The sequence below is a fragment of the Sebastes umbrosus genome, chromosome 10, assembly GCF_015220745.1.
Source record: "Sebastes umbrosus isolate fSebUmb1 chromosome 10, fSebUmb1.pri, whole genome shotgun sequence".
Taxonomy (NCBI): domain Eukaryota; kingdom Metazoa; phylum Chordata; class Actinopteri; order Perciformes; family Sebastidae; genus Sebastes; species Sebastes umbrosus.
The window spans coordinates 27,266,394-27,292,098 of record NC_051278.1 but is presented as its reverse complement, the minus strand read 5'-3'; the positions used below and the strand labels follow the sequence as shown (position 1 = coordinate 27,292,098).

The window sequence follows — 25,705 nt, the reverse complement described above, 5'->3', positions numbered from 1 at the left end:
CTCGGGACGCCTATTTCTGTCCAAACTCAACCCGAGTCCGAGAGAGTTGTAACCGAGACCGACCAGAACCCGACAGGAATTCAGTTTTTTATGTCCAAACCGACCCGAGTACTGCACAAGAAGTAGCCCAACACAGACAGTAGGTCCAGACTACATTTTCACTAAAAACAACTTGAAGCACCATGCCAAGCAGGCCGATCTCGAACATCATTTGACGGGTCCGTCGGGTACCCACGCTCTAGCCCGCAGGCAGCAGCAGACAAGTTCAGCGGATTGCTGTCTGCTCTATTTGCCCACCAATGTCAACACAAATGTACCGGTAGTTTCTGTGCTGCAGTGAGTTTCACTGTGGGCTGTTTTATTTGGTTTACCACTGTGAGACAACTGGGGGGGGGCTTCCTTCAAACTTTCCTCTAAGATAAACTATTGAAGCAACCAGTGCCAACAGATGTGAGAGCACACTAAAATTAAATGTTGGAGATAATTATTGTCATTCATTGATTTTCAGTAAAATGATATACCGATCATATCAATTTATTAATATTTACTCGGTCTGATCACAGATAAGCCTCTAGTGGCAAGGGGCTATGTTTCTGGGATTTTGAGTTGAGAGACAACGTGTACAACAGGATTGTTTCACAAGTAGCCAGTTTACAGGCTAATTCTAAACCAATAAAAAGCTAAATTATCATGAGACGATAGCCGGTGGGTTTCGGGATCCAGAGCGCTTCCGGTTCCAAAATATGGTCCCGTAGCCTACCGATCGTACATGTGAATGCAGAGTCTTTTTATAGAGATAAGGTCTCTACCAACTCCTGAGGTAAATATTTGGCTCTTTCAGCTTCTAAATTCTCCAAGTTAATCAGCTAGTTGCTAACTTTGTCTGTCTTCTCATAGGTGCTTGATAGGTAGTGTACATTGGATTTTTGTTTTGTTCCGTTTTTCTCAAAAAACAGCTGCTAGCTGTGTCTGAAAACAATGCTGATGAGGGAGTTGAAACCAAGTCTGTAAAGTTGTAGGCTGAAAAGCAATGAGCTGAAAGATGCTATCCTCTGTATAGCTGAGAAGAACTGCAGAGTCGGCTGATAATTCTCTGTGGGCTCACCACTACGAGGGAGCCCTTTCACATACAAGTAGTCATGTGATCCATTGTTAATATAGAGACATTGACTATAGCCATAGACTGTATATAAGAAGTGAACATAGTCACCGTGATGTCAGCCATTGGTTTGTGGACTGCCGTTTTGTAAGCGCAGAGTTCGGCATTTTGGACATCGCCATCTTGTTTTTTGGCCGTCGCATCTTGTATTTTTGCAACAAGAAGTGACTCGAGAGGTTGGAGCTAAGTACAACCGAACGCTGAACAAGACATTTTTAGATTGAGACCATAAACTCATATTTACAATGTTTACTAAGGTAATAAATCAAGTGAGAAGTAGGGTCATTTTCTCATAGACTTCTATACAATCAGACTTCTTTTTGCAACCAGAGGAGTCACCCCCTGCTGGCGATTAGAAAGAATGCAAGTTTAAGGCACTTCTGCATTGGCTTCACTTTACAGACCCAGAGTTTACCTACTGATTACAGCCACTTTGAGCTGACAAGTTACCGATGAAAACCTTGCACACACTGCATAGTGGTACATGTTGCAGTAGACACCATGGGCTTGTATGAAACCCTTCATTCACACTCAAAAGTAGGGTAGTTAATCCTGATCTGAATCATTAGAGATCCCTTAACGAAAAGGTCAACATTAATAAGTAGTCAGTAAACCTTAAAGTCTTTCCCATCTGCTCTCCCACATGTTCAGAAACCTGCTGTGTTGCTTGGTTAAGTCAGGCCTCTTTACTCTGTCTGATCGCGTTCCATCGCCTCATGAGTCGAAGAACAGCTCACTGTCAAACCCTCACCTGTACTCTGACCCCTTCTCTTTGACTTCTAAATGAGAAGGAGAGCCTGTAGAAAAAGAGAACGAAAACGCTTCGAGGAAGCATCCGCTTGACATTGGATTGATTTTCTCCCTGACCTAAGGAACAGACAGGTGTGTGCGTGTATGAGAGTGTGACTGCCAGAAAAATCCATGGAGTCTGGGGTTGCTGTGGTAACGGTAATCACTTTTAATTCAGCATCAGGGAGGAGGAGAGAGGATAAAGGCGGAGTGGCAGCAGTTCAGTAGGGTAATGTGGGAGTTGTGGAGGGAGAAACAATCAAACGTGTCAACAGGGAAAACAAGGAGAGAGCGCTTTCTTGTTAAGTGACTCTGCAAGCATTCACACTGAGTGAAGTGGAGGCAGAATGATAAGGCTTTACGTGAATACCTTTCTTTCTCAGTGCCACAGGATTTAAAAAGCTCCTCCTCTCTCTTCTCCTCCCTCTCTGCTTGCAGATAATAATCCATTCATCAGCTGCTGGTGAGGGCTGGTATTTGTCCAACAACCTCCTCTCTCCTGTCGAGCTTTTTCCTCTCTTTTTAAATTTTACCACACTGGAGAAAGGAGGGAAAGATATGAATTATGCATCCCCCTTTTTACCCCATCTCCACCTTCCTATCTGTCTCTTCGTGTACCTTCACTTTTCCTTTTTGCTCTTACACTGCACCTCCTCTTCGTCCTCTTCCTGTTATGAATACCATTAATGAGCGAGCGAGAGGCAGACAGACAGAGAAGGACGGCGTTTGATGCTAATTAATGGGTTTGCTTCGTTTCCTCCGTCACTTTACTCAACCTCCTGCTGGCTCAAACACACACACACACACACACACACACACACACACACACACACACCGAGACACGCTCAGAGGCTGTCATCTTTATGAGGCATGAGTGGAGGGAAAAATAGAAGAAAAAAAAAAACATCAACAAGATGTGTGCAGCTAGAGAAAAATCACCACCTGCCACTCAAGCCAGCCTCCTCGTAGTATAGCGCTCACACACAAACGCACTCCCGCATGTGCGCCGGTCCGTAATTTTCCGCCACACTCCACTCCCCAGCCAATGAGAGGCCAGGACGGGGCTCCTCAGAACGTGAGGAGGAGGAGGCAGAGCGCTGCTGGCTGATTGACAGGCAGTGCCCTACAGGTGGAGAGAAGAAGAGCGGAGGAGAGAAAGAGAGAGAGAGAGGGGGGAGGACGACGGAGAGAGAAAGGGTGAGTGAGGAGGAGAGAGGCAGCAGCAATCAGACTTCCATATACACACACACACATTTACTGTACACACACACACACACACCACACACACTCACAGAGCTCTGTTCCTCCCCTCCTACCTTGAGAGCTTGCTTCCCCCGGCAGACTAGCCGACAGCCAACACCACCATCACTTCCATCACCTCCACCTCCACCACCACTACTGCACCAAGATGAGCCAGTGCAGGAAAAGGTGCAAGAGGCAGCTTACCAAGGTGGCTCGCTATTTCTACCACTTCCTTATGGGAACGCTCACCCAAGGTAGGCACCCCCAAAAACTTCCACACCCAGAGCTTTTTTGCTCGTGGGTGCGCTTCTTCTTTCGTTGGGTACAGAAGCCCAAGTGGAGATGGTCTCCACTGGAGTTTGTTGTGTGTTTTAGAGGAGGTGGCTTTTTATCTTTTGGCTGATGGTTCTGTTGTTGATCCATCAGTTCAGAGTCCTGCTGTGGCTGAGTTTGTTTTCTAGCTGAATGATGGCAGAGCAGATGCACTCCTTATTTGCATAGATCCAAAACAAGCACATTTTTTTCAGAGTGTGAGTGGACTTGTAAGGTCCGCGTGTGCATGTGTGTGTGTGTGTATAGTACGTCGGAGTGCTTCGTTTCATCTCCAGACAGAGAGTAGACATCAAACAGCTTCAAGATTACTCTCTGCATATGTGCTGTATATATAAGTATGTATGTATGTATGCTTGTGGGCATTTGTTTTTTTCCCACTTTGCTCAGCTTCTACGCGTAAGAAAAGAATCAATGATCAGTATGCACAGTGAGAATTAGAAAGCTGTTGGGGTTGAATGAACTCACTCACTCTTCTCTTCTTTCTATCTGCCTTTTTGACTCCTTCCTCCTTCTCCTCCTCGTCCTCTTCCTCTCTCCCACTGCTCTGTCCTTCTCTCTCCTCCTGCCCTCTCTCTAGCAGCCAAACAGATTGCCCTCTGGAAGCAAGTGGCATTCCACCTCCATTGAGAAACTCTCAGTGGGAGAAAGACACACACAGCCTTTTATCCAGCCCTTCAGTCAGCTCTCCCATCCTCCTCTCCAGCTCTCCCTGTACAGTCGCACACAACTTTATAATGCTAATGTGCATTAGCTGAGATTAGAATAAAGTTGTATAAGCGGCGTCAAAATCTTTTCTTGATACTTAAAAAGGTCTTATTTCTTTTGCACTCTTTGTCCTACTGAGCTTAGTGTTGGCTGAATAAAGTGTCCTTTGCCACAAATACCCTCTATATAACGGAGCCTTTTGACAGCCTGCTGCTAAGCTTTACACCCATTTTCCTCTTTTTTTTTTTTTTCTTCTTGTGATTGATATTGAGCAGCAGCTCACATTGCCTTGGGGGGAAGACACAACAGAGTAGGGTGGTTCTATTGAATCCCAGTGGTTCATCCTAGTAGGGTGAGATAAAGCAGTGTTTAGATGACCTTGTCAATAGAGCGGTGTGTGAATACTAATTTGCCATCCGTGCCGCTCATCTCCACCTCGGCTTTTCTCCTCGTTATCTCCTCAGACGTTGACATCTGCAGAGCTTCGTGTTCGTGCTTGGAAAGCAGCAATTGGTAACGCGTGCATGTGGCGAGACACACACACACACACACACACACACACACACGTTATAACCCATGTATGAACATTTTATCTGGACCAAAACAATAACATTGGGTAAGATAACCAATTCAGTCATGTGGAAAAGAAAACAATCTTTGTGCCGATAAAGACTTTCTTTGGTCGTTAGAATCATACTTTAGATGTTTTTTTTATATTTTGTTTGAAGGAAGCAAATGTGTGACCAATTACCACATTAAAACAGTCAAACAGTATTAAAACATTTAAAACTCAAATAATCAAACTTTGGATTCAACAGTGAAACACTGATTTACATTTTTTCAAATATGGCAATATATGAATGAAAGAATGGAGAAGTTGAATGATTAAATGGCTTTCATAAATGGATAAGGCCGATGATGTTCTATATTTTTCTTAGTGTCAACAAATCCCATTTAAAGGTGTAGTCAAAGCCTGACAGCTTCTTTCTCTCTGCCATAGACCTCCATTGTTGTTCCGAAACTGTTAAAAACCATAGACGGTATGTAAGAAGTGGACGTGGTCACCGTGACGTCACCCTTTGGTTTGTGAATTGCCCTTTTAAAGTGTCTTTTCGGCTTCAGTTGGCTGTCGCCATCTTGTTTTTTTGCAACCAGAAGTGACATGGGGGTTGAGCTAAGTACAACCGAACGCTGAATAAGACATTTTTATGCAACCAAAATGTTACAATGAACTTTCATGAACTGAAAAACACACTGTGAAAGACAGACAATTCCCAGACCGGACAACGCCGTGGTAGCAACCTGTCAATCACAAGGTAGCCACACCCTAAAGCATACCCTACTTCATGGTCTGTTTTACACTAAATGGGGCCATAATTTACTAAAGGAACATCATGCTGTATTGAAGAAGATTTGAAACTAGCGATTGAGAAACTCATGTTTACAATGTTTACTGAGGTAATAAATCAAGTGAGAAGTAGGATCATTTTCTCATAGACTTCTCTATAATCAGACTTCTTTTTGCAACCGGAGGAGTCGCCCCCTGCTGGCTATTAGAAAGAATGCAAGTTTAAAGCACTTCTGCATTGGCTTCACTTTACAGACCCGGAGGTTGACCACTGCTAAAAACATAGGAATTACACTGTTTATAACAATGAACATGGGCACTGTAGTTTATATTGAGTCAGTCCTACATACTCCTGCTGCTGTTGTAAATACTCAGAGAAAAAAAATAGTTCTCCAGTTTTTTAATGGTCTTCAGGAACCAATAGGCTTGGTGCCACAGACAGGGTTGGGAAGTTGGAAAGCATCACCAAACGGAGATCACATTGGTGGTTTTGATGTTTTCCTGGGAAAAAATACAGAACAACCCCAACCGTATTCTTTTTAAGAAAAAAACAACAACAAAAAAATATGACACAGCCAAATAATCACACTTTGGATTTTATGGTTTCATTCAACAATGAAACATATAAATAGTTTTTTGTTGTTGTTTTTATATATCAACAATTGATTAATGAATTGACTTTGATTGTGCTTTTTTGCTAATTTGCGGCCATTAAAATGTATGAAAGAGTTGGAATGATGCTCCGGACATCTGTTGGGTGCTTCATGCACACACACACACACACACACAAATCTATAAAGTCAGATAAGGAAATAGAAACAGTGGTACATTTTGGAGTTTGACATCGTGTTTTGCAAAACAAACTACTCTCTGTTCAGACAGCTAACTAGCTACCAGTCTCAAAGCCCCTTCACCGGCTACCCTCCATGACATATTTATTAAAAACAATGCGTGCGTGTGTGTGTGTGTGTGTGTGTGTGTGTGTGTGTGTGTGTGTGTGTGTGTGTGTGTGTGTGTGTGTGTGTGTGTGTGTGTGTGTGTGTGTGTGTGTGTGCGTGCGTGCGTGCGTGCGTGCGTGCGTGCGTGCGTGCGTGCGTGCGTGCGTGCGTGCGTGCGTGCGTGCGTGCGTGCGTGCGTGCGTGTATGTATGCACATACACATCCTTAAGTTTGCCCAGAATGGAGTTACCATGACTACTGGCTCCCGTGTGTCTGTTCCAATAGGAGAGAGAGAGAGAGAGAAGGAGGAAGAAGGAGAGAGATGTCTGCTTCAGTGCGATGGGAGTCAGTGAGGGCTGAACTGTGTAATGGCTGTGCTACACAGGGATTTCATCAAGGCCATTCAGAGTTTGGTATTTGAGTATTGTGGCATTTTTTGGCTGTGCTGAGGGACGTGCCATTTAAGCCGGGCACGGAATTTACTGCCGTCAAAACTGCATGAACCTACCGGTGATTTAAACTATGCAAAAAAGCCCACATGACATTAAGAGAGCCCCGGGTTAATTGGTGTTTTTATTCAACCTCATTATATGAAGTCAGCAGACCATGTCTGAAATATTCTACCAGTTTGTTTCTTGATGTTATACTCCTACTGCGCCTTGATACCACACAGGGTTTCTGGATAGGCTCTTGTGTCTATAATTAGTCCTGTCAATTAGAACTATAATCAGAACCCTCTGCTTATCCCACCATATAGACCTACACGATGCTCACTGTAGCAGCCTGGTTGTGTCTGGCTATGGCTCGTTGGAGTTTGTGAGTGTGTGCACATAACTGATGACAGTCATTTGTAGTCACCCTCCTTCTTGCCCCTACTTTGCCTGCTAATTAGTTTGTTTCATTAGCCACTGTAGGGGAAGCAAACCATGCTGGTGTGTGTGTGTGTGTGTGTGTGTGTGTGTGTGTGTGTGTGTGTGTGTGCCCTCTCCTTCTCTGCCCTAGAGCTTTGTTTGTGTCGATTCACTAATAGTGGAACCAGCTTTGTTTAGTGCAATTAAGATATATTAAACACTGTTCCACTTGTTTGCCCGCCCACGTACGCACACAAACGCATACATTAACCTACACCCAACTTTTCACACACAATGTTTCTTTTCCACTTCACTCTGTTGCATGACACTATCTCAGTCTGTAGATGTTGTGGCTTTTAGCTGTATAGAATCTCTGTGAGCCCTATTGATCTGTCCTTTAGCCGTGCTCCACTCTTATCTAACACAAACAGTCCAAGCTGACAGCGCAGGTCTCCTTCTTCTTCTTCTTTCTGTACCCTTCTCCTCTCCTCCTATAGTACCCCCTGTCCCCGTCAGTGTCACGTACCTCTGCTTTGTGTCATTATAGCGTCTCATACAATATGTCAAATAGACTAGAAAGCAGTCATTGGTGCTTGGCTTTCCACAATTTTGTGATATTAGCATAACATTTTAAAAGAGGCTCTTTGTATTAAAAACAAGACAAAAGTGTTTCATTAAATGAAGAAATGCCTAGTGATAACAGCTGTAGTTTGACATGGAAATAAAGAGGTTGGATTTGCATTATGTTTAAAGGCCCTTCACACGTGTTTTCTATTTTGGCTGCTGCCTAGACCTCTGCTCAGGTTTAATTTGAGTGTAGCAATATTGGGAATTGCATGATCTACCAATATGTAATAATAATGATAAAGATGTAAGTTGTTCCACCATAACAAGTTCAACAAAACTAACAAAATCAAAAACAGTCTGTACATGCCCATACAGTCCTGAGAAGAGGTCTAATCAGGCTTTAAATGTACAGTGTGTAGGATTTGACAGGATCTAGTGGTGTGGTTGCAGATTGCAACCAACTGAGTCCCCCTCCGCTCACTCCTCCCTTTCCAAGCCTGCGGTAACGTGAGCCGCTGAGTGCAAAACCGTGTCAACACCGTTCACCTCGCTCAGAGGTCATCTTTATCATAATAACACTACTTTAGGAGCAACGGATGTCAGACGGCGGCTGGCGGTACCACAGCACTCTACATCTCACATGTTTCACAAACATGTCAGAAAATTTAATTTAATAAAGCAGCATACGTGAAAACACCTGTTTGGGTGTTCCATGGATGTGTATGGGGCTGTAACTGATGGCTAACCTGTTCTCATTACATGACAAACAGATGAAATATGTCCATTTTATGATACTTTCACATACTTTCTTCATCCTATTACATGTTTACAACCCTGCAGAGCATTGACCGCTGAATCTATTCTGGTTCTATTTTTGCTAAATAACAAATGACTGTTTGCCAGTAATTTCACAGTGACAAAGAGCGGTTCCGTTTTTTTCTAATCAAATAAATGAGCGACACCTTGTGCCTTAATAACTTTAGTCCATGGTAACTGTACACAAACACGTCGCGTTGGCTTGTAAATTGCTTTAGCTTCTAATGAATAGTCTTAACTCAATATTTCATGTCTGAGAGATTAATGTCCGTGTTCGCTGTATAATGAGCAGCAATACATGCTGGTAGATTACCGCATATTATTAATTCTCTTCAGGTGATGCAGATCATGTGTTGCAGCTTCCTGTGACTCGTCCATTTTATAAAATGTACCCTCCGCCACGGCACCTACATATTTTACGTTCACCTGCAATTCACGGTTTACATATGAGCACCAATAATTAGTCACATTCACTTCCCTCTGTAGTGTAGGAGTAATTTGTTAGGGGCCTTGACATTTTTCTAAATGAACCTGGGCGTTAGTCTTCCTCTTGAGACTGTTAGAACTTTCTAATTAATAGTCTCTGATTACCTCCCCCACGTGCTGCTTTACCTTTCTGTTGCATGAGCCTGTATACGTCCACACCAGTGAGGGTATACACACACACACACACATACCCACACACACACACACACACCCACACATTCGTCAGACACACACGCACACATTTCCACACACTGTTTGATTCTCTTTGCAGCTCACTCGTGGCTACGACCAAAGAGATTTTGTTATCAACCTTTCATCTTTGAATAAAAGATGCTCAGTTCGAGCCTCGGCCCCGGCATAGAGATGCTGGGCTCTATGTGTGTTTGTGTGTGTGTGTGAGAGTCTGTGTGCTGCTATTACATTCTGTATTTTATTATGAAAACTTTTTAATACTGTTAGGAGTATGCGTATCCTTCCTCTGAACTTATCTATCGCCTGTAGAGTTGATCAAGTTTAACAGCGTCAATTCTGACAAATATAATTACACACCTGTCCATCACTTTCCTCTCCTTTTGACGGAAATTGACACTAAACGTCAATTTTAGGCTTAATGAATAAAACATAGGCTCCCTGTGATGGTAAATTGTGACGGCTGCTTGCAGGGGTTATTGGCTGTTGCTGTATTTGCGTGCACGGAGCGTACTACTGTAAGCCATATCCCAGTGTGTGGTAATGGTGCTCACAGTGGGAAGGGAATTGTTCATTACCATGAGGATAACTTGACGGTACTCCCAGCTAAAGTTCCCTGCTCACCGTGGGGTGAAGAGGAGACACACTGCCGGGCTGAGCTGGATGTTGTCTCATATTAGTGCATAATAGGCAATATGAAAACCCAGCAGGAAGCAGCGCCGAAGCCTTGGGTTTGGTTATAGACACGACTTGTGGGGCAGAAACCGAGAGATATATTCTGGATTCATTTACAAGATTTTGTTCCACTTCATTTGAGATTATGATTTGCCGGGCTGCAGTGCCAAGTTGTGACAACTGTTTTGTCATTTTGATAATCTGTTGTGTGACATTATGAAAAAAAAAACGATGTTAAAGCGAGGGAATGGAAAGCTAGGAAGCGACAAAGTGAGAAAATGGGAAGGAATAGATAGATACAGAATGATGCCACATCCTATTACGTCTGAGCGCTCACATCCATTTTAAGAACACGCTCGTTTTGTCGCCAGACACGTGAACATTCTCACTTAAAATGATCCCGTTTGCACTGATTATTCCTGTCTCGCGTTGACACCTCCTGACTCCTACGTGCACAGTCGAGATGAAAAGGTGGCCTAAAAATAAACTCCTTGTGGAAGTTCAAGGTCAAAGCCTGTGCAGGGAAAAAAAAGTTCCACTTTGAAGATCTATATTTAAACATCTCTGTTTTGCACACGGTGCCAATTTTCTGCACATGCAGTGGCATCCCAGATCAAGTTATTAAAGGAAAAGCGACAGTTGGTTTGTAGTTATTTGTGCACTCCGTGTATGGTGAATAATCCCTCTGTGTATCTGTTGCTTGCTTTCTTATCCTTTGTTTTCCCTGGCATCTATCCCACTGTTTTAGCCCTAATCTGCTCCATGCTGTTCACATTACGCTCCGTCCCAAAGCTGATTGAGTCGCTGCTCTAGCTTGCTCTGCCCGTCAGGTTCTCTAGTGTTTATATGCACTTTCTTATATCCACTTCCAACACGAATTAAAGCAGGTTACAGGCTTCTCACCTCTGACCAGCTCTCCGACTTCCTCTCGAGAGATACCGAGGGAAAGACAAGAAGCTAGAAATGATATGTGATTAAATTTCAGTTCTCGCCCAAAGCTAAGCTGTGAGCCGTCTAATTGAACAGTACAGTACATCAGGCTGTTCCTGTCATCCCTCATCTCTCTGAAGAAGAGCACTATCATCTGGTGCAGAGCGGCCTGTTGATCTTCAGCTGCTTGTAGGTCAGTTTGCTCCGCCAGCGGGGCTTTCAGGTGAAAGCCTTGTCCCCGTCACAGCCCGACACCCTTCAGCTCTCAAGCCTGCTTCTTGCCCCCCTCTTCAACCTCTGCTCTCTTCACCTCCATCCATCCCTCCCTCGTCTTCCTCCCCCCTTACAAGAGAGAGATGTGAAACATCGTCTTCATCCATCATGTGTATACACACACACACCTCACATGTGCTAAAAATAAACCCCTATTAGCAGCAGGCTGAGTGTGGGGGGGTGAACCGAGGAAAACTAGGTGTGAAGAGGAGGTCGTGGTGGAGAGAAAAAAGCGATGCAATGTGCGGAGAAGAAGAAGAGGAGAAACTGAAAGAAAAGGTTTAGACCTTGGTGCTTTCTAGTGTGTGAATGTGTACAAGGCTTTGTTGTTTGGTTTGGTATGTTAGGTCCACAGAATATAGACATGATTCACTCATTTTGGTTGATTATTAGCAGCCATCAGGACAGGTACTGGGGTCAGAAAACACCAATTTCATCAAAGAAGGAAGAGTGTGATGGGGTGAGCAAGTGGCAACTACCACAGCTGAGTGTGACGGTCTCATAATTCATTCATCTCATAAGCAAACCTGCATCCAAACACAACTCTCTTAAAGAATCTATATCTTTTTATCTTGTTTTTTCAAACTGTGTTTTACTGTCGCACCTTTAAAGGTAGGGTCGGTAGTGTTGTTCAAATAAGTTTTGTTGTTGTATTGTTTACGTTCATTATGGTAGTTTTGGGGTAGTGGCTTTGGAGGGAGGCCTGAACGGACAGACTGTCAGTGTTGCAGACCTGGCGACTTTCTCACTAGATTTAGGGAGTTTGGGAGCTAGTGCTGCTAGCTACTTTTATTAAAATAGAGTTGGTAACACTGGGCTGGGTTTTTCGGGTTGGTTAATTGTGTACTCTTGCTAGTTTCTCAGCATTACTGACTCTACCTTTAATGTATTGCTAAATGAATGTGTTAAAAGAATATCTGACAGTATCCCGAATATGTTGGTAATTCACTTTTTGAAACTGATAGGTAACCCCAGCATTAGAAGAAGAAAATTAAATTTGCTACCAAAAATTAGCTATTCAGAAAAAAATATTGACTTTGTAGTTCAAAGGAGGATGTGACTGATTCCACACATTTTCTTTATAACAAGCTTCTAGTTGTGATGACACGCTGTAGTAAAGCTGTGACTGCTTTCATCTCCACCCTGAACCCCTATTTTATTGTAAGTCAGTATGTCCTCTTGTCTCAAAGATGTGTAATTGTGTTATAAAGTCGAGGCCTGTTTTTGTTTGGGTATCTGAGTCTTCTCTTTCCTCTGGCACCGTTATAAAAAGAAGAGGCCAAGATGTCTTGTTTGATTAAATTCTTTTAAGTGTTGGAAAGCGGACAATGCATTTGAGCAGGAGACAAAGAGTTTGGCTTCAGTTTTAGTTTTTTTTTGTGAGAACTGAAAGTTCTTATGCTTGTTACAAAGCACTGGGAAAAGTCAATTTGTGGGCATAAAACAGCTTTATGTGTTTTTCAAGGAGAGGTGTTGCATTTATTTATGTCCTGTTCTTGTGTGTGTTGAAAACAAATACAAAGAAACTAGACATAACCCAACATTAGTCTAACTTGGTCAACAAAAGGTTGTTCGATCTCTCTCTTTGTCTCTCTGTATCTCTGTCCATGGTGCTGAAATACAGCTTCTCCCACAAGGCACTCGTCGTCTGTTCCTTTTAACCTCCAATTTATCAAGTAGATTCTGTCTGGAAAGTTTCTAGATATTAACCCCACCCCCACCCCACATATTAAAAATTTGCTGAGTATGCAGTTATTGTAGCTAATGGGCTGATACGTCCATTACTTTATCAAATTATCCGTTATAATGCATATCAAGTGCACAGGGACACTACAGAAACAAGAGTACATTAACACATAGGTTGTGCTAAGTATGCATTTCAAATATATAAATCAAGTTAATATCCTGAACTCTATGTAAATGTGGCCAGGATTTATTATAGTGCTCCAACTGTTCTGCTGTACTTCCTCCAGGTCTTTTTGTCTGTGACCTCAGACTGGTGAAGTGGAACACCCTCACCTTTTTCACTTCTCTCTGCACTCAGAGAGAAGGAATAACATTGCTGCACAGAAAGCCAAATTAGTAGACGTATCCTTTACCCTCCCTGTCCTCCAGATTTCCCTCAACTTTTTGAACCAATCCAGGTAGCCCCAACATCCATGTCTGCATCGTATGTTGAAAAGAAAACTCCACTTTACTGCTTACTACTCTGGGATCTCTTAACAACCCAAATAAGGAACCCCGGAGAACTGCAAAGACACTTTTTAAAGGTTCTCATTCAGAGCATTAATATTGCAACAAACAACTATTTGTTATGTAAATACAGTATATAGAGGAGTAATGTCTACCTGAGCAGAGAATGAAGTCTCTCCCTCTGTGTGTTGTAATCCGTGCTTCTCCGTGCTTTGTTGACATCGCCGGGCTGGCCATGCATGCATTTTAGTGCATGTTCATGCGTGTGAGCGTGCCCCATTGGCTAGCTGCACTGCTCTCATTCGGCGGTTACAGCTGATAACACCGTCCCGACCGACGCCCTCGTCACAGAAGCGTAGCACCCACCCTCCGGTTAACCCCTCAGGTAAACACTGTTAGCTCTGTCAGCACTTTCACCGTTGTTTGCACAGTTAGCGCTGGTAGCACCGTTAGCTGCAGGCCGATGGCTCACCATCACCATGTTGGGAGCCGTTTAGAGGCAATTGAAATGCTCCAAATCCTGTATTTAGCACCTTTAATGAACTTGAATCCCCAGCAACTATAGTAAATGTCCTATTTTGAAGACTGATGTATTAACTGACTAAAACTGGCCCTGATATTTCTATCCACTGAAATGATCAGCAGTATTGAACGCAGAGCTGAACTGATCAGAGTCAGCAGCCAGTAGTGAATCTTTTAGAGTTAAGAGAAGCACAGTGTCTATGTTGATGGTAGCTGCAAAACCAATCCATTCATGTGGATCACTGAACTGATGACACGATAAGCTACTTTGTTTTCAACAACCACCCCAGTCAGGAAAAGGTAGTGGGTCTGTAGTTCTTCAAGTCTGTTAGATAAAGGGAGGGTTAAGCAGTTCAAAACTTGCAGTTGAATGGGAACAGTACCACCTACAGTTCAGTACTAGTGTAACTAAGACCCTGGATCAAGGTAAATAGATGTTCAATTCAACTTTATTTCAGACACATAGGTCCACATAGCAAATGTGAGTAAAATATGCAGAGAAAGAGGAGATTGACGGACTGGCCGTGTTAAGTTATCGATCTTCCCTTTAGATTGATGAAACTCCATCAGACACAGATACACTCGAGCTCCCACCACACACACACACACACACACACACACACACACACACACTCAACCACACACTACATACATGCAGTGAGAAGCCTCCCCAGCACACACATGCACTCCTACATAAAGACTTATAGCCCTGATTTGAAATTCAGAACATTCAATTTACACCTTAATGACTTGTTCTCAATTTTTCAGTTTTCAGGGGAAATTTTTAGTAGTATTTTGATAAATAATTAATTTTCTAATCAGCCCTTTCCAGCCAGCCCCTCAGTCATTAAAGCCTAACTAACTCAATGGGAGTGTATTTTCCACCCTTCGTTGACAAGTTCCCCTGGCAGGTGGATAAATTTACTGCTAACTATAGCTATCAGAGCAGTGAATAAATCTAAGCTAACTATAGCTATTATAGGCCTCAGGGAGCTCTCAGTTACACTCCCACTGCTGTATGGATGTGAGCACAATGTGTACACCTGCCTCTTTACTTTCAATGCAAAGTTAATTCTTAAGGGTGTGTTTTTAATTTGCAGCCTTACACAATATACATAGAAGAGCACCTCAGGTAGTGCTGTGATAACAAACAAATTATTATAGAAGTGTGTACCTGAATAACTGTCTCATTCTTTCTTTTATGCACATATACACATGCATCATGTAATGTAACAAAAGTATGAGTTAAGTATAGATTTAATTTATGTTATCTCATTGTCTAATGGTATGGTCACATTACGTTTCCATTCAACTATATTATCTATTTTACTCTGCCCCAAAAAGGACATGACATAGCTCTGACGCGGGAAATAAATGAATATTGATTATGACAAACAGTGTATGAGAGTGACAATACAGTTAGTAGTCTCGTAGTGTGATAATGTACTAAGAGTAGTGAAGAAACAAGCTAGAATCATAACATCTGTTTCTATTGTCCGACTGATCACATCCCTGAAGTAAAAGTTGAAAAAAGGTGAACTCTGACCTGTGAATCCACTGGAGGCTGCTGGAGATCACAGCGAAGCAGGGAGCGATTATTTGTATTCCGGAAATGTAAAGTGACTATATCTGTACTTGTAAAAATCCCATGTTGGGCTAAAAGTAGCATTGGAGTGATTTATTTAAAGGTGCAGTATATGATATCCACAGCATTAATAAAGCATCAAACAACAATTTGCTATGTACATATATAGAGCAGTAATGTCTACCTGAGCAGAGAATGAAGTCTCTCTCCCTATGTGTGTTGTAATCATGTCATTTGTTGACATAGCTGGCTGGCCGTGCGTGCTTTTAGTGTATGTTCGTGCATGTGAGAGTGCCCCACTGGCTAGCTCACAGCCGCCGCTCTGCGCTGCTCAATACAGCAGTTACAGCTGATAACGCAGTCCCGACTGACGGTGACATTGCAGAAGCGTAGCACCCACCCTCCGGTTCCTCCTCATGTTAATACTGTTACCTCTGTCAGAAGTGATACCGTTGTTTTCCCTGTTAGCGCTGTTAGCACTGTTAGCTACGAGCCGCCAGCTCAGACATCGCCATGTTGAGATTCGCATTTAGCAACTTTAAGTTAAAAATAATGCAATCTAATCGAATAATTTCTGTCAAATACGTTGTCAATTAATTGAGTAATTGTTTGGTCTATATAAAATGACAAATAGTGAAAAGTATTCATCACAAGTTCCCAGATCTGTCTGAACAACAGTTTAAAATCCCAAGAGTCAATTTACTAGAAAGATTATAACTTGAAAGATTATTTAAATTTTCAGTTGATTATATATATAGTTGCTATTGTATTAGCTGTTTCAACAAATAGTATGGATGTTTGTATTTTAACAACAACAAGAACTCTCCATAATGTTGAGTTTTAAATTTATGAACCCCCTGGCGTGCAAGCTTAATGGAGAGAGTCAGTAGATGTTATGGACTAAGTTTTTACTGATAATAATAACCAAACTATAAACTATATGTGAGTGCTGACACACTGTGGCACTGCAGTATTTTAATATGGGTCTCTGTGCTCACAAAGAAATATGAACATCCAACCGTAATCTCACCTCATCCATCAAATAGGTACCACTAGAAAAAAGACAAAGCAGGTAAAGCATCTGACATCTCCGCAAATTGGAAAATGGTTGCCATGATCTGAATAATAATCAGCTGTTTTGTCAGAGTTGGCCCGTGTTGTTTTCTCTACACGAACAGAACACACTTCAATCCACCTGGAAGATGACACAGACCCACATCTCCAGGCAAACCTCTGTGTGGTTGTCTGTTGTTTGCAGCGTTTGAATGACATATTTCTCAAACAAACCAAATTAAAGGAGTAACACTACACAGTGTACCTTATTTCATATTTGTTTGCTAATATAAAAGTATTTCAAACTATTAAAGAAAACAAGACCCTATTGGCATTTTGGACTCATTTAAAGGAACACTGAATTAGATTTATTCCTTTATTTTCTTCCTTCTGTCTTTCTCTCTGTGTGTCACACTCTTTGTAATGGACAGCAGTGAGTGGGAACAAAGAAAGGCTGCACATCAGGCCTATCCGCCAGGGAGGCCGGTGGTCAGAGGCACTAAAAGTCTGATGGTCCCCAACTGGGACAGAACTGTCTGTTCCACTCAGCCATCCAGGCATGAGGACACCAGACCTCGGACAGGGACGACCTTGATAGGCTGTGCTGCTGACCTCTAGTCAACATGACAGAGAGGGAGCAAGAGAGAGTGAGACGAGAGTGAGAGAGAGGAAATGAAGGGGGGGAGGTAGATGGAGGTGAAGCAGGAGGAAAAGGAGTGTGGCGATAAGAGTGTGAAGTGATACATAAAGAGAGAAAAGGAAGTGAAGTTAAAGGTGCTAAATTCAATATTCAGAGCATTAATATAGCAGTAAACAACTATTTTCTATGTGAAGATATAGAGGAGTAATGTCTACCTGAGCAGAGAATGAAGTCGCTCTCCCTCTGCATGTTGTAATCAAAGCTTCTCCGTGCTTTGTTGACATCGCCGGGCTGGTATCCGTGTCAGCACATTCACTGTTGTTTGCATTGATAGCTGCAAGCCACCGGCTCAGCCGTCGCCATGTTGAGAGCCGTGCAGAGGCAATAGAAATGCTCTCAATCTCATATTTAGCACCTTTAAGCTGGAGGAAACCCAAACCAGGGAGAAGGATGGAACTGAAGGAGGCGACAAAGCTAAAAATAGATAATACTGAAGTTGGGACAGTTTTTTCTACAGAAACCTTTTAAACTTATACACTAGTATATTAATCTTTATTTATATATATATTTATCAGTGCTGCCCCTGTATTTCTTTACGCTTACTGCTAATTTGGTCTCTGTACTCAGACTTCAGTGTCAGCTGGTAATAATCACACTCATGGCATGTCAGATTGTCACAAAGTGATCGAAATTCAGATAATTGAGATAAAATAAGTCAAAGGGCAGTCCTCATGAGCAAAGGGTCTTGGCTTTTCTCAGATAAATAAAGGTACAAAATAAAATAACAAACAACAAACGCATGAATTAAATAACTAAACAGATGAATAAATAAATATGTCTCGCCCCACTGAGAGACTTCATCACCACCGTTTCTTGATTGACAACAAGGCTCAACGTCTCGCTTCTCTCTGTTACTGTAAATGTGTCACTTGCTAGTCAATTTCTCGAGTGACACTCGCCTGTCATCTTTTCGCGCTGCATCAATTTGATGTCTGTCAGTCAGCTGTGTGCTCCGGAAACATGTTGGTTTGTGTGTGTGTATGTGTCAGTATAACCATGCCTCTGGGTGGCTGTCACAGTTGTGGGGTGATGTCATTTAAAGACTTTGTATCACTTTTAAAAAATAGAATCTATAAATGTCAACGTTGTACTCACAATGTGCTCGTTCATGTAGGAATCACTTCAGTGCAGTGTAGTACATTTTTGTGTGATGAAATATAAATGCACTGCACCGTCTCCATTCTGAGTGTCTTCCAGTTAGACAAGTCTTCATGTCCTTGGTGCAAATCAAACATATTCAAATCATATTCATATGGAAACCAGAATATACACTATATTTGTGATCTGACAAGTGTTCCAGTTTCATGTGTTATTAATACTGTGATGTCCTCGAAAGGCTGCATATTCAGAGCACACATGAATATTAGATCAACACTTCACGTGCCTGCAGTGTCATGTACTATAGTACATATAGAAGTGTGTCGTTACATCTCGTCTTTATTTTTGTTCCCTTGTCGTCATCGTTCACATCACAACTAGGAAATTGCACCAATTCCAGCATGTTGTCGTCATCCTCCTCATCATCATCACCGCAGTCCGCTCCTCCCCAGTATTTTCAGCAGGTAGTCATCTCTCGATGTCACCTCACACGCTCCTCTCAGTCGTAGCGGTGTGTTCAATCTGTTTCAGCTCTCTGTTCCGCTGCCTTCCCGCTGCTCCCTCTGCTTGTCCATCTCACAGTCTGCATGATGTCAGTCTGACTCCATTTCCTCACATCCAAGCCTTTTGTGCAAGTGTGTGTGCACTCACACACACACACACACGCACACACACACACATATGGGTATGTGTGATCTCATCAGTTCCCACCTCCGGTTCTCCAAATCTGATTCCTCTCAGGGCTATTTATAGCTGTGGAGGCCCACTCCACACTGTGTAACACCTCATGACCTGTAATCCTGCCTGCCTTTGTGAAAAAGGACCACATGACAAAAGACACTTTACCAGGCGTGTGTCTGCGTGTCTGTCTGTCTGTCTGTGTTCTCTCTGTGGCAGTTTACCAGGAATCTAGCTTAGTCGTGTTATGAGGGTTTTACTAAGGTTTACTCATTCTGTGTTAACTCTGTGTTAATACAGTACAATACATACTGTAGGTGTGGCTACTGTTTTTCAGCCATATGTGAACACCCCTCACATAAACACACACATGCAAGCACAGCCAAGTGTGCTTGTCTAAGGGCCTCAACTGATAAGCGAGATGGCTGAATAGACAAAGCGTCAGTCAAGTTACAAAAAAAAATCATATTTTCTCACTTACCTCTTGTGGTGCAGATTCTTCTGTACTCAATATGTGCTAAACAAACTTCTAATAAAAGCTGAAAAACATGAGTTGGCCTTTGCTGTTTATACTGAAAGCAGTGGTAAAATTGTGAAAACAGATTATTAGATAAAACAAAAACATTGATTAGAGTTAGAGCAAAGGTATTGTAAAAATGAATAACTGTCAAATTAGTTACATTGTCTCTTGTGCCAGGCAGAAACAAAGTGTCACCAGTGAAAAAATGAACATCAAGTTCCCATTGGAAGTACAACAGAGTGATTGTTTCAATTAGCACATACATAGTCCACAAGAGTAAATGTAGAAATTGTTAAAACAGTCACCCCAACTGTATATTAAGCCAAATATGACATATTCTGTGTCTGAAAGCACTCCCTATCAGGGTTTACACGAGACACATTTTTTTTTTGACGGCCAATATGGCTGTTTATAGTCCAAAATTCCAGTCGTATAGAAGAACTATTGGACATATATTTTGTGTGGCTTGTAGGGCTGCCAAATAGTTTGAAGCTTCATTCATAACTTTGACATTCAAATTATTATTAATAATACCTTACCGAAACATTGCGTGCAGTCCACCTTGTCTCTCTCTGTCTCTCTCAAACAGGCACACTCTCACAGCGACAGTTCAAAAGTCAAAATGTATTGAAAAAAAGATAGATGTAGTCATTTCCAAAATTGACATGTTTTTATCTAACGAAATATTCTGCTTCAATCCATATTTGTTGGCGTTTAGCCTTTCAAGAACAACATTTTCACTGCGGTCCAAAGACGTCATAAAATATGAAGACAGATTCAAAGCTTCATTCAAAAAACTTGATAGAATCTTTGATAGTAAAACAAAAAGATTCATACCTAGTGGCTCGGTCCGAGTCACTTTGGTTGTTTCCTTAATCCCTACAGAGCCGGGGCTGTTTATGAATACCGGCTTTTTTTTCAGCGCACAAACAGAACGGACAGTCAGCGGGCCGTGTAGGCCTATTGGATTAGACTCACAATAGAAGCATAAACTTTTGTATAATATAAGTTTATACAAGTAGCATATTTCCCAAAGGACATTTTTGCCATTGATAATTTCATCTGCTGGTCACCTACATGAGATACCGACCGAAAAACGACACATGCCGCTCCCTATTTACAATAGTGCACTATATTTATTGTCCATCATTTTATTTGAGTATCCAACTTCTGAGTGTGTAAATGTATCCACTGGGGAGCCCTCAAATATACCACAATAGACGAAAATAGTAGCGTCCATGGCATGTACACTTCTTTCTGCTAACAATCCCACAATGCAAATTTCTGCATTTTCTAAATGCGAAAGTTAATGTTCCTGTGACAGGCGACTCTACGCCTGTCAGTGATGACGCACAGGGATGGTGATTCATAAGTGTCTGAAATCTCAATTCAATTCTCAGCTGTAGAGTAAACTGTTACTATATTTAGGGAGTAGTGAATGAGTGAACGATGGAGACATGTTGGACTCGCTTTGGTTTTATTTGCTCAGGTTTTAAGACATCTTCACACACACATATGGAATGGATGTAACTGTAATTTTGTTTGTTGTGCTCGCAGGACGCTGGACGCACGAGGACGCTGATACTGCGAGATGACGTTGAATTTTTAAAGCATTTTTCAAAGCCATCTCGCAGTATCAGCGTCCTCGTTAGTCTGGATGATCCACAGAGCTGTCAACATATTTTACAGGAGCTCCAGTATATCTTTAGCAGAAAGCAGCTCCAATGAAAACCGTTTACAGCCAGGTCTATGGATTTTCCTGAATGATGCAGACATTGTTTATTGAAAGGAATGCCGCTGTTGAAAATTTCGTTAATGTAATTTATCAATGCTTTGAGCACCACAAACAATTTACCTGCAGTGTATTGAGACGGAAGCAGAAACAATTCTGCATGACAGGAAAATATGTTTAATGTCATTTGGATGAACCAACCCAAGCATAAACTTTAACAGTCTTATTGTCTATAGTCGGCAGCTGATGGGTCACATGAGTGGACAAACAAAGAGGTCAATAGTGAGTATACATAATGAGAAAATTAGAAAACAATCACTGATTATGACCGATCGTATTCCTGCTGGCGAGGATTGATTACTCCAGCCTAGAAATAGAAATCTCCTCAGACAAATGTTGTTTATTTACTTCAAACATGGGAGAGCAGCAGGAAAAGGATTATAAACTATTATCCGCTGGGAGGCATATGCAACTGCTCTATGAAATAACACAACACTGTGTGTGCATGCATGCATTTGTATAAGTGTGTGTTTGTGTTCCTGCTCTGCAGAATACTAATGGGCACCATAGCCTGCACGGCCATGATAATGAGGTTTGTCATGTCCACAAGGTCTGGTAATATCTGAGAGACAGCAGCGCAGAAACTTAGCTTTGTGTGCGCAGTGAAGCACACGCTGCTCTGTGTGTGTGTTACCGCGTGTGTGTTATACTGTATGTATGCTGGATCAATATCATCGATGAAATGGGAATGCCTGTTTGTGTCTTTTTTACCAATACATGGAGCTGAGTGGGAATAGCTGGGTTAGGTGTGTGTGGGGAATTGATGCTATGTGTCGACTTGCTCTCTCTGGTGACAGTTGACAGGTTGAACACAATAGAGCGTTTGACTGGGTCTGACTGTCAGAGACAATCACAGCTTTCTCTCCTCTCCTCTCCTCTCCTCTCCTCTCCTCTCCTCTCCTCGCCTCTCCTCTCCTACATCTTCTCCTCTCCTCTCCTCTCCTCTCCTCTCCTCTCCTCTCCTCTCTCTATTAAAAACTAATTAGCCATTGTGATAGCATCTCCAGTCTCTCTCTGCCTCCACCGTTATCTACATGATATCTCATTCCCTAAACAATTGGTTGCACATATTGACTCGTAAACAAATTGTTCCCATGTGTAGGTACTGTATAGATTCCTGATATGCTTGTTTTATGCTCAGTAGCGTGCTATCCACCCTCAGTGACTTTGCAGGGTTTTGTGTGTGCACGTGCAGCACAGGCAGATTTGTCCTTTGGTATAGGTTGGATCATTTTGTGGCTTTTGATTAGTTGCTGATTCAGTGTCGCGGCAGCTTGCGCGTGCTTGTTGTCATTGTCCTGTTGTCCACTAAGACATTCATTTTGATTCAAATGGATGGGCTGCGGGCCTAGCAACAGTATTTGTCCTTAACTCGACTGAGTCAGTCAGAATGATGAATGATGAATTCAGCTGGCAGTCGGTATCTTCAACAGAGGAGGTGACGGAGAAAGCTGCACACGCTGTAATTAGGGGTGTTTTATATTCTATGTACCGTATATTCATTTTAAAGTCGGGCGTTTTTGCTGCACTGCTGGAACAGGTTCGCCACGTCAGTTCAGTGTGCAGCTCAAGGTGTTTTTACAGGTGATTTAAATTGGACCTGTGACTCCTCAGTTATTCTTGCAAACCACCAGAGTACCCGGCTCTGTGCCAGACTATATGGGCTGTTCTCTTAAAGGTTAGGCTGAGGACTTACTGCTGATGAGATGGTGTGTTACAGACTTGGCACCAATTCAAAGCTGCTGTATGCTTTTATCAGTTTAGTGGATATGTCAAGAACGTTTGAAAGTCACATATAAGACCATCTGCCAGAACATTCTCTGCACATTCAAGTCTTTGAAACACTTTGAAAAGTATGTAAATACTTTAATCTACACTGACCTCTAGTGGAGCTTGATTGAAGTTGCACTAGTTGTACTGAACGTCCAGTGATGCTCATGTCTATTCATGACAAAGGTGACTTTCTCAATACATTTCTATTTAGTGATTCCTCCTTTCCTAATGCACCCTCACTTTCTATATTATTTCTGCAATTCAGACTCACTCCTGTATCATTTTGTCATTCTCTTTCCTCTCTCTCAGTCTGCTGGTCTGTCTTTCATCCCTCTCCACCTTCTTCCCCATTCTCTTTCTTTTCTCCCAGTAGGTTTCTAGCCATCCAGCACCTGCTCGCTGGCACTGTGAAATTCAAAGTTCACTCACCCTGCATTCAATTCGTGGTATAAATAATACATTGTTTATTTCCAACCTTGCATCATAGACTGTTTTTGTACTTTCATGTGTGCTTGTAGAGTCAAAAATTGGAAATGTCCTACATTGTTATCCCTATATCTCTAAACAGCTGTGTTGCCATTTACTGTAGCTGCACGACTTGTTTGTATGCCGTGCTGGCCCACCCATGTCGCTGCTCTACATCTATTGTGTCTTGTCGTGGGGCATAACAGCAACTGATACAACAACACTAGTTTATAAGACATACTGTCATAGTACAAACTACGTATAAACAAATGACATAAGGGCCTCATTCAGACCGGTTGAATGGTTCATTTATAGTAGACGGCTTTTTTTGTAAACCTTTAGCAGCTGGATCATGAGGGGAAAACAACACACGCCTTATCAAAACAGGTTGTGCATGACGACATGTGTTTGTTCATGTGTATGGGTGGTGGTGGTGGTGGTGGAAGAAGTACTCAGATCTTTTATTGAAGAGTAAAAGTAGCAGCATCACAGTGTTAAAATACTCTGTTACAAGTAAAAGTCCTGCAGTCAAAATCTTACTTAAGGAAAAGTACAAAAGTATTAGCATCAAATAAACACAAAGTATACAACAAACTCATTATGCAGAATAATGTATATTATTATTAATAATAATAATAATAATAATAATAATAATAATATTAATAATTATTGATTATTGATGCATTAATGTGTATTAATGTTGCAGTTGGTAAAAGTGGCACATATTTTATACTATATATATATATATATACATATATATATATATATATATATATACACTGCTGGGTAGCTTATGACTTTTACCAAGGGTTCATTAAAGTCTTATCTTTATCCAATATCATATTTCATAATTTATTTATTGATTATAATTTATATTATTAATCTGAATCTGCAAAGTAACTCAAGGTATTGAATAAATATAGTTGAGTAAAAAGTACAGTATTTCCCTCTGAGTACTTGATTACAGGTACAAACTATTATGTGTGTGATCACACCCACGGAAGGAGGGGAAACCCGGCTGAGCCACTGATTATCTCTGAATGTAGCGTTCTCATAACACACACACATGCTGAGCGGTGATCGTGATCACTCACCTGTGTTGAATATGCAGATTTTGAACTCTGCGGTCATCCTGAGCGGCTCTGATGAGGTCATTGGAGGCGTTTACGCGCTCATCCTCATGTCAATATTCCCACTGTCTTTCTGGCTGTTTATGAGGAAAGGTGAGTGGCACACGCTAAAAACAAAAAAAGCATGGATTTAAGTATTTTAATGCATTAATTGGACTTGTGAGTAGACCTTCATATGTTTTTATGCCATTTCTAGTGCAAGACAATAACGTAACATTGATATAGCAGATTTATCAGAGAAGACAATTGAGTGACAAGAATACAGGAGTATATATTTAAGTGGAAAAGTAGTTATAGGAGACAAACCAACGCATTAGTGCATTAGCAGAAGTCTTGTTATATGTATGAGACTGCGTGAGCATGTGTGTAGGGAAGTAGTGGGGATATAAAAAAGAAACTGCAATGATTGAATGCTGAATGAATGTGGAGCTGTTTCCCCTATTTCAAACAATTTAAATCATTATACAGTGTTTGATATTTGCCCTTTGTGCCCACTAGATGTCCCAGTCTAGCTGACCCAGGATTTAAAAACACCACCTCCTTTAGTTTTCCAGTCCAACCGTCTCTTCTATCATGTTGTATTATATCTGTATTGATTGTCTGTGTGGCTCAACTCATCGTGTGACATGGAAAGTAAAGATGACATGTCTGGCCAGACATCTATCTCGTTATTGATTTCAAATCCGTATGTTCATTCAAGCCCCCTCACATGATGCCATATAGCGTCAGGTGAGATCACTACGCGTGACGGCCGTAGAGCGATTACAATCTCAGTACAATCTCAGAACAATTTTCTTGAGCTGTGTTCTCACAAAGCATTTATCACGTGTGCCTGTGATTTTGTGTATTTGTGAGTCCCTCTCTTTTAAGCATGGTCGGTCAAAGCCTTATTGAA

General features: G+C 41.8%; 1 protein-coding gene across 14 annotated transcripts in view; it reads left to right on the top strand.

The window, feature by feature from the left end:
• LOC119495703 (Kv channel-interacting protein 2) overlaps window positions 1–25,705 on the top strand; it is a 197,128-nt gene that overhangs the window by 135,294 nt on the left and 36,129 nt on the right. The window contains exon 1 of one of the 14 annotated variants that reach the window (XM_037782446.1): window positions 1,519–3,444. The exons of the other annotated variants lie outside the window; for them this stretch is intronic. Coding sequence (XP_037638374.1) covers window positions 3,357–3,444 — 88 coding nt within the window. The 5' untranslated portion in view covers window positions 1,519–3,356. Of the gene's footprint in view, window positions 1–1,518; window positions 3,445–25,705 lie in introns of those variants that run through there. 14 annotated transcript variants of the gene reach the window in all.